We start from the raw sequence: 19,596 nt of genomic DNA, 5'->3' as shown, positions 1-19,596 counted from the left end.
CAAAATAACAACAACACGATTCGAATAAATCGCGACTCCATTGATTTTTTTAACACGCACAACGCTTTTTCGATTATCTATTATATTCAAAAGAGTTGAAACGAAAGCTAGGGCACCCTACTACAATCGGCCAGGGCACCCTACTTGTTAAAATTGGCCGGGGCACTTTCGCTTCTTTAAACTTTCGAGGCATCTTTGCGCTCATAATCTCATCGGAGTGAACACTGCAGTAATAGCCATCGAATCCTCATCCAAAAGTTGATACGTTGGAGACAATGCAAGCAAACTATGTAATTACTTGAGTGGTCGATCTCAGTTTGTTGAATTAGGTTGGCATAGATCCCTTTTGTTGCGTATCCAGTGTGGAATCGTTCAAGGTTCGATTATTGGACCCTTGGCCTATTTACATTTTATAAATGATTTGACGAAATGCTAGAAACTTCTATCCAAACTCTTCGTCGATAATACCTGATTGCTTGCCAGTGCCAAAGACTTGATCACACTTCAACATACCGTGAACACAAAAATATATAAAATGTTTGATTGAATGTTATACAACAGTCTTACTGTGAATGTTGAAAAATCCGAAGTCATGATCGTCAGTCCTAAATCGCGTGCAAAACATCCCAACATCTGAATCAAAATCCGAAGTCATGATCGTCAGTCCTCAATCGCGTGCAAAAAATCCCAACATCTGAATCAAAATCCGAAGTCATGATCGTCAGTCCTAAATCGCGTGCAAAAAATCCCAACATCTGAATCAAAATCCGAAGTCATGATCGTCAGTCCTAAATGGCGCGCAAAAAATCCCAACATCTGAATCAAAATCCGAAGTCATGATCGTCAGTCCTAAATCGCGTGCAAAAAATCCCAACATCTGAATCAAAATCCGAAGTCATGATCGTCAGTCCTAAATCGCGTGCAAAAAATCCCAACATCTGAATCAACATCCGAAGTCATGATCGTCAGTCCTAAATCGCGTGCAAAAAATCCCAACATCTGAATCAAAATCCGAAGTCATGATCGTCAGTCCTAAATCGCGTGCAAAAAATCCCAACATCTGAATCAAAATCCGAAGTCATGATCGTCAGTCCTAAATCGCGTGCAAAAAATCCCAACATCTGAATCAACATCCGAAGTCATGATCGTCAGTCCTAAATCGCGTGCAAAAAATCCCAACATCTGAATCAAAATCCGAAGTCATGATCGTCAGTCCTAAATCGCGTGCAAAACATCCCAACATCTGAATCAAAATCAGGAGGTTGCCTTGGAAGTTGTTCAGTCCCATAAATATTTCGGGATTTATATTTAATAATGGTACTCCTGAAGTATGCGCACCAACATGTCGCATAACCTGAACCTTAACCTGGTACACAACCTGAGTTCAGGTTGTGCGCCATCTTGGTTTAAAATGGAACATTCATACTATCGAAATGCATTAGAGACTGTCAATGTCGGTTGAGATCCCGGAAAAACTTACGCATTATATGTAGAATGCCACTGTGCAAACTGTTTACTTTGCTCTTTTTCAATACCACATCTATTAGTAAAAACTTAAACACCACATACCATGTAACTGTCTGACATTCATACACTTGAGATTGCTAAAGTTGCACCAATTTTGAAACAATTGTCTGCCCGCAGCTTTTGACAAGTATTCTGTTCGACTTACCACCATGTATTATCATAACACTCGCATCTCAATCAAGTTCAATCTTTTTGTACCTCGTTTTTTCACTGAGCAATTCTCAAAGAACGTAATGGTGTACGACAAAGTAGTCGTCTGTATCATGCTAGAGTGACAACTTGTGTTTCGGGAGAGTATCGTGTTATTGTGGGCGATGATAAATGGTGGTGCTTGGCGTGTGCTCCGAGTGAAAAATAAACTATCAGTGTTCAGAACCGACCTGATCTCATACGCAAAGTCATGATCGGGATAAATATTGCAGGCAGAATGGCGACAAATAACGCTGGGAATAGCAATGAAAGAATTGTCCAGTCTCGGAGCGTTTCTGGCGAATGGATAGTATGCGTTAGCATGGTAATAAATAAAAGAATAAACCTCGCATATATGAATACAAAGGTAAATGATCACTGTCATATCTGCTAATTCCAGTCAAATGATGAAATAAATATACAATATGGTATATCACCAATGTATATATGGATATGTCATTTATAGATATGCGCCCGCGACTAATATGAAAAATTCAAAACGGATGTTGTCTGTTGTCATTTGATGTAGTTGTGACGGTTAATTAGCGAATGTCTTAATACGTATTGGTATTGATGGAAAATTGAACGTTGAAAATTTTAAAACGTTGATAAACTGGATCCAATCCCTATTTTTTCCTGTAAGTCAAACTCGTCCTAACGAATTCGTCCTAACGTTCCTATACAACGAAACGGAAATTATTGATGATTATCAGGAACGATCAAATTATGGCTCAGTCGCTAAGAAAATAACAGCTAAGGTATACCGCTCTTATCAATCATGTTTATTACTATATATTTTCTTGTTAATGCCATAATGGTATGGAAAACCAAAGTAGTTCATTGGAGATAGTATTATTGAACACGAAGAGGACTTATGAATCGTTTCGTTATAAAGTTGGTATTCTTTTTCTTTTGTTGTGAAAAATCGCTTTTCTTCTTAAATACTGGACGAATTGCTTGGGAATATTATCAGTGGTTGAAGATTATTATTGTCAATTGTTGGTATTCGTTTCCCTTCGAAATTTTGGGTGTTGACGTCAACAATATTGAAAATTATTACGCCACGCAAAAGTCAGACGTTTTTGAGCTTAGGTGAGGAATGGGTGGGTAAAAGATTAGATGCTACATTGTAAATTTTTTCATTTGGTATTTCAGTTCACTTTGAGACAAGACGTAAAAATCATCACCGTCGCAGTCCGTGTACCGGTATTTGTAAGTTACTGTAGCTGTTTCACAATTCCAGTTTCGATCACAATATAATTCTTGAGGACATTGTGCGTAAATTTTCCGTTTTTGCCTTCGTTTATTATGTTTGAGGAACATATATAATTTTTCGAGTTTAGTAACAGTACATAGAAAACGATGAAGTGCCGTATTACGGAGTCGCAGTTCTTACCACTTCGTGTCAGCTCCTGCCACGAACGAACCGCGGCGGATCTTTCGATGGTTTATGGCGTTATGACCAAAGTTATGTACCAGATTTTAGTTTATCATGCGAAAATATATCTACTTAAACCTGAAACCTAACCCCAAATACATCTAAACTGTATCTATAAATATTTTTCTCCAAATTACCCAATATTTGTCACCATCAAGGCAGCCCGTCCTAACGGCCAATCTGCCGTGGTTACGGCAGCAAAATTCCACCCTTGAGGTGTATATAACCTCAATGAATTTTACCCCCCATCGGTTTTCAATTTGCTGCCGCGGATACAGCAGCTCGCCATCGGTTTGTGGCAGCTAAATAGTCAGTCGCCGTGAGTTTGGTCATAGCAGCCGTGGTTTGGAAATATCACCATGGCTTTGCGGCAGCTCCATCCACTGCGAAATGCTTAAAATGCGCTTACGCCCTTATGCGCCTATTACGCGCACGTTATGCCGAATGGAATACAGATTCCATTTTCTTCACCTCTACACTTTCGGACTAGTTGATCAAATTTCTGCACAGAGATAGGAAATAAGTAATGCCAAACCGCATTTTTATATGCTATATTTAGGTTTTAGAAAGTTATTATTTCATTTGACATAAATGAACGTGAGAACGTTTTATTTGTCAAGACTACCAAACTCTGCTGCTGTTTTTCAGATTTTAAACGAAGTGTAGCAGCGATGCAATACACTGTATATTCTATAAGATGGATGTTTGCAGCTGCCTTGAGTATAGGTATATTCAACTATGAGTTTACAACATTATCTTACGGAACCGTGAACAACGTCGTTACCTCATTCTTTGAAGAAACTCCTTACGCAACAGATGCTCTGCCTATCATAGCTCATGCCTTCGGGATATTTATGACACCCTTCTTGATTCTATTCGCAGGAAAAATTGGTGTTCGGATGCAATTGATCTTTGGATGTGTTTGTGCACTCCTTGGAATGCTGTTTAACGTGCTTGGATTTATCAGCAGGTTTGTGCAATTTTCAGTTACATCACAATGATTAGCTGAACCTGAGAAGTGAAAAAACCTAATATTTGTAATGTTCTATAGATTTCCGCTGCAGTTGGTTTTCTTTTTCTTTCTTTTATGGTGCCCATATACCTTAAGTATTTTTCCAAAATATTTTTACTTATTCAACAGGCATGGAAGATTATATATCATGAATGATTCCAAACCGTGTATACCATTTTTAGGAAGACGTACTATTTGCTGCTAATTGGAAACTCCCTTGTTGGAATATCTGACGGATTTTTCTACGTTCTTCCAATGACACTTGCCGCTAGCTGGTTTCCTGTGAATGAAAGGGCAACAGTCATTGGTATGACATGGCTTGCAGGAGGTTTTGGCAATGCCTTTTCTGGCGCACTTTTTCCAGGCATCTTTGGTAATGCCACTGATGCCAACGTAGGGTTAATTTCTTCCAATAAGATTCAAGAAGTTTTTGCGTCAACATTTGGAGTGCTTTGTTTTTTGCTATTCGTATCAACAATTTCCATGTGGATATTTGCTGCTGATCATCCCCCGTCTCCTCCTACCGCTGCACAACAAAACATAATAAAACAACAAAATGAGGAAAAAGAAGCTAATTGTATAGTAAATTTAAAGACAGTTGTCCATTTGCTACAAAACCGGAATTTTTTGTTGCTAACTACATCCCGTGCATTAACAGTTTCTGTATTTGGTATGACAAAAGTATTGAACTCTTCCATGATACTGAAGACATTTCCAAGCATGTCAGATTCGTTTCCAGGATTGCTACGGACCATTGGAGCATGTGTAGCAGCTCTCACATCTTTCGCGACAGGAAGATTCTTGGATAGCTTCGGTTACTACAAGGAGTCGTGTATAGTATGTGAGTATCCTAGGCAAGTTGAGAACGATGTGTCAAACTATAAAAAAAAGTGCAATATTATCGGGCTTATTATTATATAACTGGAACAAATAGTGTAGTTCCTATATTCATGTCTAAATTGATTCGATGGTCAGTTATAAAATGCAAACCGCAGAAGTCTTCTGACGAAATGAAATATATTGAGTATAGGATAATGACCAATTAAATATAGAATGTAATGTAAATAGATTTTTCTGATTTTTTTTAGCATTCATTGCAATAGTTTTGTGCTCACTTGGAATATTCCTCGGTCATTACTTCAAAAACATCATTGCTATCGGAATATTATATCCTTTAATAATGGCTATAAGATTGCCGACTGGAGTCGCCATACCTGAATTGCTGCTTGAAGCTACATATCCTATCAATAATCTAATATTGATGGCACTGTACGTCGTGCCGCTTAATTTCGCTTCAGTACTGTTCGTTTCTTTGGAACGACTCATATTAGAAATTTACGGCGAAGCAATGGCGTCATTGGTGCCCCTGATAGCTAATATCTTAGCTTTATTTCTACTTTTACTCGCAAATCCGAAGTACAAACGAAGTGCAATGGATGAAAGAATGAAATCAAACTCGGTATCTCAGAGAGATGAATAAAAGGCATTCGAACATGTCGACCAAAAACATTGCAATTGGTTATGTAATTTTTGTTTGGACGTTATATGGACACAAAAAATGATTGGCGGCCACAAGCGGAATATTTTTGTCAATATTTGCACATTCCACTTAAATGTGAAAATTAGCCGAAATCCTCGATTATTCCGAGATATATTCAATTTTTGCAAGGCCATACAGCAGATTCGATAGTCCCACGACTAAGTGAAAAACTTTCCTATCCAGCAGAAATGCACGAATTGAACAGACAAAATAGCTTTCGTGACCTCTCATCAATTGCTAGATTTAACAGTTTCCGTTTTTTTGTTATTTTAATGTGTGTTTATTGTTTTCAATCGATTCTTGCACGATGAAAATAAATATCTGAATTTGAGCAAACAAAATGGACTAATAGTCCAACAGCAGTCAGAGAAAGAATTGTCCGTTAAACATTTGCTCGTAGTTGTTCAGGGTCAGGATAAGGAAATATCGATTGTAGTAATGTTGATCAACATATTTCGTCAAAAATTGTGTGATTATTAATAACTTCCGAATTGCTTGTAGCGGTGTTTACATCACTTTGATATCGGAGGAGCAAATTCGTTCATGGGGAGCCATCGCATTGAACATTTCAGCCGAAAGTGTCACATTAATGAAGATCTAATTTGAATAAAAATATGGATTGTCGATTGTTTACGTTTGAGCTTTCAGTGAAATGTTCTTTCTAGTGAGGCGAAAATGATCCAAGTCTGATATGAATAGTGGTCAACAACTGTGTTTATTGAACACGAAGTGGACCTATAGATCATATCATGTTGTTGCGATTCTTTTTTGTTTTTAGGAATAGTTTAAATACTTGGTTAAGGTTACTTACCAAATACCTGGTTAATACAAATACCCTGCGTGGGTTCGCAGGTTCGAATTCCATGCGGGATGGTTATGTGCGAGAGGTTGATTGATTGATGGACTCCTCGCCGCCGTAGGGTGGTCCACGTAACCGCTGGTCAGTTACGGTTTCCTTCACCATCAAGTCCATGCTTCCGAAAAAAATAACTAACTAATCCCATACCTGACATGGAATGGTAACCGGACGAGAGGCCGTGGTTTGCCATAAGATTAAGCCGTTTTATCGGCTTTCCTCTCCCCCGGGATAAATATGTAAATCCCATCCTAACCTATTACGTGTAGCTTATTTATTTCAAATTACTGTCGGATTTATGGGATTGGTTTTTCGCTATGAATTTTTCGTGATGACGTCATCAAAATGAAAAATCGCGCACAGTTTGGTGTTCGCGATTGATTTGATATGTTGTTCAGTCGATGTCAGGAAGACTACTGTGAAAGATTTGGCAACAGTACTATTTCGTTTTATTTTCGTGTCCATATATTTGAGAATTTCGTAATATATCAGATTGGGTGATCACTGAGTTGTCGTTGATAGAATTTATGGCATGCATTCCCAATTCGTAATGACTGCTTAATAATCTAGAAATAAATAATATCAATAATACTTATATTTTCAAATTCAATATTTTTTTTTTCAAATTGGACGTCTCAAAAAACACCCTTGACAAGCCTAAGATATTTATTCTAAACTTCTGTTACGCGCGCTAATTCCTATAGTTTGTGTCTTGAATGTATAAATGTGTGTTTATTATGATAATCCTACTTTAATCACATAACCCAAAATTTATCATGTGCCCATAGTGACAATACGACAAATTAGAGAGTTTTCAAAATTTCTATTTTGCCCGTCTTAGGCTTTGTTATATTTAGTAAGACTCAGAGCTATCTAATTTGCGGAACACGAGCGAACAACCTAATTAGATCCTCCTCAATATTTTTTTCTTCACTTATGTCAAAGTATCCTATTTTATTGCTATTAAGAATGAGGGGTGGTTGGAGAATTGTAAAATCATCTTCAAACTCAACTTTAGATTGTTCGTCAACATAGTTGTTTGTTTGTGGGTAAACACACAACTGTTTGGGATAAATAGTTACACAAGTCAAGTTTGCAAGTAGGCCTACCAATAACAGTAGTTTGCCACGTGCTCCCCATTGAAATGAGGAAGCTTATGAATATTTAAAAAAATTGATAACGGCACATTATCACTCACCGTCAACGAAATGCTGTCCGCAAACAGTGAAACACAAGCGAGATGACTTCTGGACTTGACACCAAGCAGTCCTGCCAATAGATGATATCCACATTGCGCGACGTTCCAGATCTTTTGAAAACAGTGGAATATAACTGAAGATCCATTTCGTTGTCTATAGTACGTATAGCCAACGGAACAATACGAAATAACCATTTTCAACAGTCGAACAAAATGGAAAGGAAACGTATAATCCGACTTGCAACTGACAGTAGCCAAATGGACGTTTTTGTTTTTTTGCCGTCCAGTAAACAAAGTCACGTGACCCGTGCAAGCCCTCTATACCGGCACCGTACAGTGTGGACTATTAATGTACCGTTAACTCTTCGTCCAAACTCTTTAGTCAATACGGTATGTTCGGTACGGTAGGGTACCTACCGCTACCGGACACCGGTACCCCAGGCTGGATTCCATGACAGGTGCACGCCCGAGGGCGCTAGCGCTCCGCATAAATGCACGCGAGCGAATTCAATTCTGCACGCCGAAAATTTGCAATTGCTCACCAATGCAAATCGGTTTGAAGGGTTTTTAAAGCAATAATCCAGTAATATAAATCCAGTAATAAAAAATTATAATTCCACAATTGTCGACTAATACTAGCTTGCAAGATTTGGCCTTATCGAAAAATGCGTAGCAAAAAAGACCCTATCGTGTTGAATGATAGGAATCCCGTGAGAATAGTTATGGGCGAAAAGATCGCCTCTTCACCGACGCTGGCCCGTTACGGCTCTGATTCAGCGTATTTTTTATACAATAATTTTACTGGGATGTACTGAACAGTACCGGTATCTGAAGTCACACAAACACTCTCAAAATCAGTGACAAAGTGTAGAACAGGGGTGGGCAACCCCTGGCACGCGTGCCAAACTTGATAAGATAAAAAGTTTGAAGACTCTGAATTATCTGATAAAACTCGGTGTTCGTTTATTCATTATCGTTTGTTAATAATCCGTTATTTATTTAAATTCTTTTTGTCCTTTCATGACATTAGGCTACAAAGAAATACATTATGACGTAACAAATGAGTGTGCTTTCGAGAAATTTTGTCGAGAAGAGCGCAGCATTCATTTGACTACATTCTCACGTAATGTAGTTCGTGTGCCACCATTTTTGTTCATTTCTGCTGGCTTTATGAAGTTGTAGAGCTCGTGTTGGTTAGAGTTACTTGCTAACTTACTGTTATAAATTGATTTCGCCAGAAATATGCGATATTAGGGAAGGGAATACAAGAGAGAAGTGCAGAAAACAAACTATTGCGTGATTGTAATGCCATTCCCGAACATTTTTCGTGTCTTAAAAACTTTGCAACTGCATTACTTTGTGTATTTCTTTGGAAGTTACAAAATGATAACGCAATGTTAAATCTCTATAATCGGTAACGCAGAAGCAGAAGTCTCACTGATATAGAATAAGAAAAGTAATCGAAACTATTTGCCGGACTGATATTTTCCCGAATAGTGAATCTGTCTGTTCCTGTTTAAAAGGTTTATTTTTGCGTTGAAAATAGCAAAGAATTATTTTTTAGTTTTGCTCGGCACGCAGAAGAAGTTTGTCGGTAAATTTCGTCGATTTTGGCACGCGAGCCGAAAAAGGTTGCCCACCCCTGGGCATAGAACAATGTTTGGGGTCAAAGATCAAACGTTCTTTTTGCTCTGATTTGACGTATTTTTTATCCAATAATCTTACGCGAATGTACTGAACAGTACCGGTATCCAAAGTCGCACAAACAAATTATTGATAAAGTATAGAAACAATGTTTGGGGGTCAAAGGTCAAACGTCCATCTTTGCTATGATTCAACATATTTTTCATTCAATAGTAATTTTTTTATGGGATGAAAATATGGATCTGCTCAAAGCTGTCATAATGAACTGTAAACTGGTAAAAGAGAGGATGTCTTTACGGGTCTAGTATAGTTTAGTACCACAAGTAGGCTACTTCCGGTGGGCGTAGCATAGCGAATTTTGCATATGCTATTCCTAACCCCCACCTGACTATGCCATCCAAAAATTACGTCACTACGACGTCATCAACACGTCATAGGGATTGCCAAAGTATAATTACGATCGCCCGAAATGACATCTGCGCCGCCGATAACGAACTTGCTAAAGCCGGCGATCTCTCTCCCATAGTGATCGTTGTGACGAGAAAACGAGAGAGATTGCTTGCTCGATTTCGGGTGATCGTCTGTGCGTTTTGGACGAGCATCCGCATACTTCGGTGGGCCTTATTACGCCACTGTGACGTCGAAATGACGTAATTTTTCGGTGACTTAGTCAAGTGGGGTTGGGATTGACATATGCAAAAATTGTTGAGCCAGGTCAAGTACAAGTACATGTGGTACTAAACTATACCAGACCGTTCGCATATATTGAAGGGCTCTATTACGTCACTGTGACGTCGTAGTGTGGTAATTTTTTGATGGTGTGGTCAGGTCAGCAGGTGGGGGGTTACTGGGTTAGGATTGACACGTGAGGAAATTGTTATGCTATGCCCACTAGGTTAGGTACGAAACTATGTGAGACCCGGATCTACATCCATCGCACTGAGTTTTCATTGTCAGATTTTTTATTTTCATTGGAATTCTGAGGTTAAAACGATTTAAGATCTATTTTGATGTAATACCGGTAATAGATGTTTTTTGCATAATATTTGTAGTCTATAAATAAATTATCATGTCGGGAAGACGATTTTTGGATTCAAAGAGACCGAAAGAGATTGGCAATTTATATATTGGATGTAACAATGTTAATATCAACAACAGAGGAAAATCGACAGAGTTCCGTAAGAATTAATTTATTGCTAGATTGAAAATATTGCCAATTTAACAACTGTTTATGATTTCCTTAAATTTCAGAATCAAACGACTTGACGAGCCTCCGAATCCTATTATTGTTTTGATTTATTCTTACGCGGGATTGCTTTAAAAATAAGCTGTATTGATTTAATCATTTCAATACCACGATATGTGTGTGTTGTTATTATCTCTCCAGAAAATATTATGCTCAAAGTGAAAAGCTATTGAAACCATGTGGATTTATGCATGAGCATCTTGCGCCAGAGTATCACAGCAACGTAAAAAGGCCTTCCAGAATATAATAACGAGACGCGTAGTCGATCACCCAAAATCAAGCAAGCAATATCTCTTATGTACTTGTCGTAGGACTCGTAGCGATACCGATATGAGAGAAATCGCTGGCATTAGTGAGTTCTTCATCGTCGGCGCAGATGCTTTTTGAAAACTTCAAATCAAATTCAAAAGCAATGAGACCACAGCTTTAAGATATTTATCTTGTTACTGAACCCTTTATTTGAAAGTTTTGCTAACTTGATCGGCAAAATTGTAAATTTGAAACCTATTCCGTTAGGTATATTGCAAGCTGTCTTTTCATACTAGCTAACATTACTCTCTTGTTTTTATGTTATAGAAGCCAAAAGACAAGGAACTGACATTGCAGAAAACGTTTTCATTGGATGCCACAATGTGAAGAAAGATGACAGAGAAGCAACATGCAAAGTTCAAGGTAATAAAACCAACATTACGTTTCCCAATGAAATATTTCAATGTTGAACGTAAAATCTAAATACTTTTATTAACGTCATAATGTGTATAGTCTGATTATCAAACCAGTACCTTGTAATACTGAATAATAACTCAACGAAACAAACAAGTCTTTCCCAAAGCGATTACCAATTATTATCTCACTAAATATTTCACACACAAATCATGTAACACTTTGTAGCCCTTGAGGAGAGAGTGATAAAAAGATTCTGAGATTTTCAGTGGGCAAAGACTCTTATTCATTTTTTATATTTTTTTTTCTGTCACTGTAATTAAGGTTGCACTACCGGTTCTGCGTCCATGGATGTATTTGAAGGATGTAGTGGAGTAACGATACAACACAAAAATACTATTAAAGAAGTTGGTATGTGAGAAAAATGAATTGAACTTTTATATGACAATATAATAAGCAAAAGTTAATATATTTACAAAATAAAAATGGCCCTAATGTAGCATAAATTCCCATTCTTTGAATGTTTTTATGAATCGTTTAATGACAGAAGTCGGGTTGTTCTTGTTCTTCTTCAAGGATGTTTGTTCTTGCTTGAAGAATGAGTAAAACTGTGTTTTTTCACATTACATTTATGAACACGATAAATGCCTTACTCTCACTTTAGAAGTGCAAATGCACTGAACCAGTGTTCTCAACCTTTTTTCAATGGAACCAAATTTAAAAAAAAAAGAATTTTGTAGAATCTTGTGATCGAAGGTTAGCTCAAATACTAATTGGTATTTAGTGCTTTTTAGTCAGCAAACAATCATATTCACCTAACATTTATTTTACCACATATTACTGCACTTGTTTGCCACCAGCGACTTTTTGAAATTGTGCTGTGGCCTGTGGCTTTACTTAACTTGAATAGATGCTGTCAAGTTTTTTGCACTGTGAGCCTTTCCACATATACAAATATTAGAGAGCAGCACTTCAATACCAAATAGAAAATTTACTAGAAAACAAATGAAAGTTTTTGTTAAAAAAAAAGAGACCCAAGGGGATTTTAAGGAGACCCAGCTCTGGGTCACGGGCCATCAGCTGGGAAGCGTTGCTCTGACTCTTTCGTTTCTCTTATCCTTGTGACAAGACAAAAATGACTTTCACAGTTGGAGGAGGCATACCCGGCACCGAAACATCTATCGTAACTGCACGAAATACAAAGAATTTCAATCTATCTTCAAGTGACAGTAATATGACACTGAGAACAGCGGGTTTAAAAGGTATTTAAAGCGGCTTTAAAGATATTTTTATGAGGGAAAATGATGAAATAATAAAATTGACTTGGAGAAATAGCAGCATACTGTCCAGTGTCCAGTATTATTGTAATGGTGCTATAACATTATGGATCGGCATTGTCATGGGTAATTAATTGAAATAAATTTGTTGCGATTTGACACAATTTTGACTTCATTTTTTTCAGAGAAGACAATGCTCCAGGAATTAAAATATTGATACAGTGATATACCGGTATCTTAAATAGTAATGCCAGAGGGTAATGGTACTAATGCGATATGTGATTGTGAAACTTAACCAGCGGATTTGTTTAAATGTTGCCTTTTTACTTTTAATGTAGACATACCTCATTTTTCAGGTTCAAGCGCAGGATTTGTAGTTCTCGATAGAGTGGAGGGTGGAACACTGGATTTTACTTCTGATTCTTCCGCAGACACCAACCGAACTAAATAGCAACGTCTAACCTTTTTGAAACTTTAATTTGTAATTCAAATATGCAAAGGTATTAATATAAACCGAGAAAAACTTCAACACTGGCAAATACAATAAGCATTTTTGCTTTCTGAAGTCATCAACTCCCGCGAAAAAAGTTCAAATTAAATGTGCCTAAGACAATATTTGCTGCAAAATATACTTCATTGTTTACTATATTATTTGATACCTAAAGGGTGTCCATAAAGTCCCTTTCAATTTCAATTTTGTTATGAAGGCAGTTCTACATATATCTTGAACAGGTTTGTTGTATCTTAATTAATCAGTAATTGTTTAAGTATTTTTACTTCATTTATTTATCTGTGAGGGTCAAAACAATATATGGTATCGATAAATTCCATTTTTAAATACTTTTAAGACTTTATGGACACCCTGTAAAATATAACTATTATTTGGTAGTTTACTTACAAAATTAATTCTCATAGTAGCTTATGAGCTTTCAAACAGATCAACATCCACAAGTAATTGTTTGGTATTAGGTTGTAAAACTACACTAATAGCAAATGATTTTTGATGTACCGGTAGGTATATTATGGAGCTTTAAATTACATTTTGGTATTTTCCTAACTGTACTTTTCTGTTTCTCAGTCTTAATTAGCATATATTACATTATGTATTATGTCAAGCTTCTTTGAACATCGCTGTATTATTACAAAAATGTTGAAATATTTTTTATTTGTATCATCATTGAAAACTGCACCAATATATCGACCTATACCAAAAAAGTTTTGCTTCATATTTACAAAAAAATGTCCGGAATGTTGATGTAGATTCTTGCCATTCACAGAATTATATATTTGACTAATCTTTCATTTTAGCCACACGGAGGACATGTGTAAAGTTGGAGAGATAAGATAATGTTTTCATCTTTTAATATTTTTTTTAGTTCACTCCTCTTACCATACTGTGATTTTGTTGCATAATATTTTTATGATTTAATGTTCCTCGATCTAATAGCAAGTTGAACAGAGGTTTATTGAATTTTCATGTCGTATTTTTCGCTCCAGTTCTTAGTAAATTTTACCATAAAGGATTTGGATTCATGAGCAAAATAGAGCTACATTAACTTGTTGATTTATAATAAGAAGGGGAAAAAGCATTTATATTCAGTATGTGTGTTTGCTCTGGTATTCAATTTTATTACCAAAGATGATAAAAAAAAGCAGAACCGTATCGGTGACTTGTCACGATATGTTCACGTTTCACTTGCTACGCTCGTATTCAGGGAATAAAATTTCTCTTGTTTTCTAAACCTTTTTGTCACGCACTTTGTGAAACAATAATATCAGATTGCTCAGGGGTATGTATAAATATATATATTGTTCATATTTTTATTCGTTTGAGAAAGTATTAGGGCGCGAGTTAGCTACCCAACTTTCTGAATTCTGTATTCATTGGTAAAAATTGCAAGGCTGGTAATAACGTATTCATGATTGAAAGGCTAATATAAGAGAAAATCTCCGGGATCTTATGTAAGAAGTTCCCGCCAATAATGCATAAATGTGTGATAAAACACACCAGCCACGTTTTAAAATAAGGTAGTAGTTACCCAGTCCGGGTTATAAATGAGGAGTTTAAAATTGGGATTTTCAGTGCAATCTGGATACCTAACCCTAACTGGATATCTACTAATTTTCTTATTTCGAGCGTTGGCGGGAGCTTTGCACAAAAAAATCCAACTTAGTGGAATTGGACCTCCTGAAGTATGCGCACCAAGATGGCGCACAACCTGAACTCAGGGTATGTACCAGGTTAGGGTAATCTTGTCTTGGAAATAATTGAAACTAGTATTTTTACTTTCTCAATTCAATAACAGTCGTTAAAATGTGTCCGTCCGCGATCAATTGCAAGTGGGGCGCATTTTTAAATTTTACATAGATAGACCATTGTATCCACGCCAACAGTTTGTTTGTCCTAATCATAGATAGAAAAATAAAACAATTATTGTTCCTACTATACTCGACCACAAACCTACTCTTACCCAGGGTCGTGTCTAACTTTTCTGCTGCTCTGGACGAGTTTCTGATAATGCTGCCCCTTATACCTAACTTTGAAAATAATTTGGGGGAGAAAGTTAGAGATGTTGTCATACATAAAAAAAATAAAGGTCAGGTGAGTGAGATGTTTGTATGTATGTATTATTAATTAAATCATCAAACTAAGCAACATACTCACCCCTATAACGTGGCTGCACGGGGCGGCTGCCCCCTGTGGCACACCTCTAGACACGCTCCTGCGCTTAACGTATGACATGATTGTAATAGCCCCTTGATTATAGTATATTTACCACGCTCTAAGTCTAGCTGGTTTTCTTTTTCTCAAGGTTCCGTGTCAAAGAATAAGGGGAAGAGGGGAAACCAAAACAAACACGCAAATACAGCGATGGAAGCACAACCAACAAAGCTACGATATATATCAACCTGGAGGCGTTTGAACGAAAACAACCGGTCCGCCACAAATGTAAGTTGACCGTGTAAATTTACTGCGCTGGATATTGCTGATTTATAAATACAGACTTAACAAAATTGGTGTTTGTGGTAGAAAATCCAGTTTCAGTGTGATAGAAGGCAGAACCCACTTACACAATTTTACCATGCCAAGGTCACAAAAATACGCCAAAATGACTGTATAGTTCAGCAGCAAAGTTTTAACAGGTCTTTATATGGAGCTCTAGAAATATGTGCATCAAGGTGGCGCACAACCTGAACATAGTATGTGTACCAGGTTAGGGTTCAGGTTATGCGCTATCTTGGTGCACATACTTTGGGAGCGCGCTTTATATTTTCTTTCGAGTTTTGATAGGTAGGCAACCCGAAATTCTCGTTTGTGTAATAAAACGAAGCTTAATAAATTATTCGTGATCCGAATTCTATGAAGATTGTTGCTCATATTCCAAAACATTTATATTTGTGCATATTATGTATTTCAGAAGCCCCCTCCCACCGCTTAACAATCCAAGCCTCGCCCCTTCGTTATTGTTAAATACGGTCCTCAAAAAGGGCATAGGCCAGGGCCTCTCGTTGTCCAAATTGTTGGTATTTAGTCCGGATTCCTGAAACTTTTCGGTACAATTATATACAAATATGAAGGTGTAACGAAAATTAAATAGTTTTCTCTATTTTCATACAAGTAATCAAGAAAATTATGGGTTCCGTTTTTTGGGTCGATGTATATATATATATAATTGGACACTAAATGTACTTATGGGTCGTTTTACTAGATTGTTGTTGTTGGAGTTCTACATTTCTGAAATATATACTTCCTAAAGTCGATTTTGAATACTCACTGATACTGTTGTCGTGTTCACGATAAAGGGATTTCGATTAGGGATTAACCTGCTTTATCAGATATTTCCCGCCGCGAGGCTTCAATGAACTGGGAAAGGTTTCAATACTGATAACTTTGGCTGCAGGAAGTCGTTGAAAATTGTACGATTTGTTATCGCACTAAAGATTACAAGGGTCAGAAAAATATATATATAAAAGTATTTTATAACTTTTATTTTAGAAAAATAGTGAGGTTGCATCAGAGAACTGTAATCGATCACAAATTTGGGCGTTTCAAGATTCTTGTTGCGTGCATTTGATATACTAGTTGCAGTGTAGTTCATGGTGAGGCATCGTATAATTGTGATTAGGAAGTGAACTCCTTGGCTCAAAGCGCCATATTCTAAACTAAGATATTTTAATATGATTAGGCCGGGTTATCGATTGTTTGCGTTTGTGAGCTCTCATTGGAATCCGCTTACAGCGAAAAGGAAATTATCCAAGTCTGACATCAATTGACTTCAACTATTGTTTACGTTTGAGCTTCCAACGCCTTTGTCATCGCGACATATAATTGTGTGATTTAGAATATAATGGTGAGTTGGGACGAGGCAGAGGCGAGTCTGTCTGTTAAGTTCACATGGCACACGCCGTCTGGCAAGTAATATTTTATCTGTTTTGTCTGAAGTAAATTTCAAGTACATATTACAGTTACAGAAATTTTTAATTTGAGGTTAAGTAGACGTAATCCGTTCCCCATAGTGCAGTGCGTTTTAGGTAAAGCATATTTCGTTATCGCACTTGAACGTAGAAAATGTAACATTTTATGACTCCAAATTTAATCGGCGATCACGTGAGAATATGATATATTTGAGGTTGCAGCTGAAAATGTTGTTAAAAGTTTTTATTTGGTCCTGAATTTAAAATCTGCGGATTTTAATTTCAGTTTAGGATTATAATATATATTATAGATATGAATGAACATACATGCGAAATATGCTCAAAGAAATTCACAGTGAGAGGCCGATTGCTGAGGCACCAGCAGTCTGTACACAATAAACTAAGACACAAATGTCGTGAATGTGGGAAACTATTTACAAGGTCTGACGCTCTGAAGAGGCATTGTATAAAATTTCACAGATGTCCAAAAAGATGGTCTTTTCCCCAATCTTTCGAGGACAAAATCACAAATTTAACAGCTTCCAGCGAGAACGCCTCGATAGCCATAGAGACTAAAGTTGACGAAAGAATCTCTCCGCCCGCGTTGATAACTATTGACTCGCAAATAAATAATTTTCCGGGAAGAGTAAAACGAGAAACAATAGATAAACCTCTTGAGCAAACTATTACAGCCACGTGGGCTTCGAAACTTCATGATATAAGCTCAGAATCCAACAAGAAGAAACACTCAGAAAGTCAAATTCCCGAAAAACATTTTCCTCCGGAATCAGTGACAGAAACTCTTGAATCAGGTTCACGAAAAATAACTCAAGTAATCTACCGTGTTCCTCCATACACTCTAGCAATCTTAAAAGTAAGTATTACTTCTCCAACGTGTTAAGACGTTATTAACCAATAAATATAACTAATGCTTTACCTCTTGTCAGGTTTTGGAAATTTACGGAAGTACTGATGAATTCAAAAGCACCATACCGCACCTCAAGAAATATTTTGTAAGGGACAACTGGACGTCCATCAATTTCAGCGACATCAAAAAAGAAGACGACTCCACCAAACGGACATTATTACGTGACATCAAACACTTTCTGATGCATCTCATTAAGAACAAATACGATAATTTGGAGAAAATAGTCCCCCAGTATTTTGGTTCGAAGAGTTTTTGAAACTCTGAGACGAGTTTTATTAAATGTTTTCATCATTAAACTACTTGGATTGAGTATTGTCATTTGTTGTTGAATTTGTTCTTTTTCGTTTTTGTGTTTCGTGTTTCTAATAAACTAAAAATATGAAAATTCTAGTTCAAATATTTGAAATACAGACCCAGTCATACTTTAAAGATTGTTGTCTCATTTCAAAACACGTTTTACCAATCCGAAGATATATATGAGAGAGAGAGAGAGAGAGATTTTATTATTTTTTTCAACCAAAAAATACAGTCATCAATAAAATAGCAACAACAAATAAAATTGTTTCGGTATGGACAGGAGGGAGCGATACAACCATATCGTCGTCGTAGTCAGCTCCCACCATATACGCTGATGTGATCAAATAGATGACCAGTGGCAAAACTTTACGATAATATTTTTCCAAAAAAGTCTGAATAAAATCAGGGAATTTTTAGGTACATGCAATGTTTTGTATGTGTGTTTTTAAAGAGAAAAAAAATTATAAAAAGGGGAAGAGGGTCCAGTGTTGCACTCGTTGAAAAAAAAATCTGAAGCGGCCAGAATAATGTGATGAAAATTTATACTTAACTGAAAACTGAATTACTAAATTCAATAGGGTTTGGGCGATAATAATAAGAAAACAAGAGAGCTATGCTCAAATATATGGACACGTAGAGTCACATAATTTTGATGACGTCATAGCGAAAAAAAAAGTAATAGCCTTCTGGAGAAAATTTTTATCTTTAACCACTGAAAATTTCAAAGCAATTGGTCCAGTATTCGAAGAGAAAAGCGACTTTTTAAAAACGTGTCAAAGAACAAGAACAACAACATAATATTGAAACGATCGTTATGTCCACTACGTGTCCAACAAAGAGATGAGAGCTGAATTCACGGCGGTACCGGTACCTAACGTAGGTGCGGTACTGAGTTAGCAGTCAGCCAGCATCTTACCTGTACACTGTAGGTCATATACGGTAACTGATCACAGAACAGTTGTTCCCTTGCAAATTTTATGTTGTTTACACTTTAGGAAAGATAATTGATCACAGAACAATTCTTCCCTTTCAAATTTTATGTTGTTTCCAGTAGACTCTCATCAAAATAAACAAATATAGTAGGCTACAAGTGCTACAACGCTTGCATTACTGCACTGGTAGGACCGTGAAAGAATAAGTTACGTAATTTCATTGTGGTAAGACACCGGTACCGGCACCAGTACCAGTATCGTACTTACGTACTGAGCTACCAGTACCGGTTAGCAGTCAGCCAGCATCTTACCTGTACACTGTAGGCCATATACGGTAATTGATCACAGAACAGTTGTTCCCTTGCAAATTTAATGTTGTTTACACTTTAGGACAGATAATTGATCACAGAACAATTCTTCCCTTTCAAATTTT

General features: G+C 36.8%; 3 protein-coding genes across 4 annotated transcripts; all 3 read left to right on the top strand.

Annotated features, from left to right (window-relative positions):
* Positions 1 to 3,790: 3,790 nt before the first annotated feature.
* On the top strand, positions 3,791 to 6,013 carry LOC120336217 (choline/ethanolamine transporter flvcr2a-like). The gene is made up of 3 exons (XM_078110047.1): positions 3,791 to 4,124; positions 4,349 to 5,007; positions 5,255 to 6,013. The coding sequence occupies exons 1-3, from the start codon at positions 3,826 to 3,828 to the stop codon at positions 5,644 to 5,646; spliced, it is 1,350 nt and encodes a 449-aa protein (XP_077966173.1). The 5' UTR covers positions 3,791 to 3,825; the 3' UTR covers positions 5,647 to 6,013.
* Positions 6,014 to 10,374: 4,361 nt separating this feature from the next.
* On the top strand, positions 10,375 to 14,408 carry LOC144419887 (uncharacterized). 2 transcript variants are annotated; one of them, XM_078110055.1, is made up of 5 exons: positions 10,382 to 10,582; positions 11,227 to 11,322; positions 11,638 to 11,724; positions 12,462 to 12,575; positions 12,947 to 14,408. In XM_078110055.1, exons 1-5 carry the CDS (start codon positions 10,474 to 10,476, stop codon positions 13,039 to 13,041), a joined length of 501 nt encoding a protein of 166 aa, XP_077966181.1. In that variant the 5' UTR covers positions 10,382 to 10,473; the 3' UTR covers positions 13,042 to 14,408. The 2 variants fall into 2 exon arrangements, with proteins under 2 accessions (XP_077966182.1, XP_077966181.1); XM_078110056.1 differs by lacking the exon at positions 11,638 to 11,724 and having other exon boundaries at positions 10,375 to 10,582.
* Positions 14,409 to 16,599: 2,191 nt separating this feature from the next.
* On the top strand, positions 16,600 to 18,231 carry LOC120336165 (uncharacterized). The gene is made up of 2 exons (XM_039403775.2): positions 16,600 to 17,880; positions 17,954 to 18,231. The coding sequence occupies exons 1-2, from the start codon at positions 17,320 to 17,322 to the stop codon at positions 18,188 to 18,190; spliced, it is 798 nt and encodes a 265-aa protein (XP_039259709.2). The 5' UTR covers positions 16,600 to 17,319; the 3' UTR covers positions 18,191 to 18,231.
* Positions 18,232 to 19,596: the final 1,365 nt, after the last annotated feature.

This window comes from Styela clava, chromosome 2 (genome assembly GCF_964204865.1).
Source record: "Styela clava chromosome 2, kaStyClav1.hap1.2, whole genome shotgun sequence".
Lineage (NCBI taxonomy): Eukaryota > Metazoa > Chordata > Ascidiacea > Stolidobranchia > Styelidae > Styela > Styela clava.
Note: the sequence above shows the minus strand (reverse complement) of the source record. Positions and strands in the feature narration are given on the sequence as shown.

Bases quoted from the DNA above. Each gene is read 5' to 3' on its own strand.
- LOC120336217 (XM_078110047.1), top strand. From the start codon at position 3,826: ATGCAATACACTGTATATTCTATAAGATGGATGTTTGCAGCTGCCTTG. The intron at 4,125-4,348 runs GTTTGTGCAATT...TACCATTTTTAG, and splicing joins GTGCTTGGATTTATCAGCAG to GAAGACGTACTATTTGCTGC. The intron at 5,008-5,254 runs GTGAGTATCCTA...GATTTTTTTTAG, and splicing joins CAAGGAGTCGTGTATAGTAT to CATTCATTGCAATAGTTTTG.
- LOC144419887 (XM_078110055.1), top strand. From the start codon at position 10,474: ATGTCGGGAAGACGATTTTTGGATTCAAAGAGACCGAAAGAGATTGGC. The intron at 11,725-12,461 runs GTATGTGAGAAA...TGACTTTCACAG, and splicing joins AAATACTATTAAAGAAGTTG to TTGGAGGAGGCATACCCGGC. The intron at 12,576-12,946 runs GTATTTAAAGCG...CTCATTTTTCAG, and splicing joins GAGAACAGCGGGTTTAAAAG to GTTCAAGCGCAGGATTTGTA.
- LOC120336165 (XM_039403775.2), top strand. From the start codon at position 17,320: ATGAATGAACATACATGCGAAATATGCTCAAAGAAATTCACAGTGAGA. The intron at 17,881-17,953 runs GTAAGTATTACT...ACCTCTTGTCAG, and splicing joins ACACTCTAGCAATCTTAAAA to GTTTTGGAAATTTACGGAAG.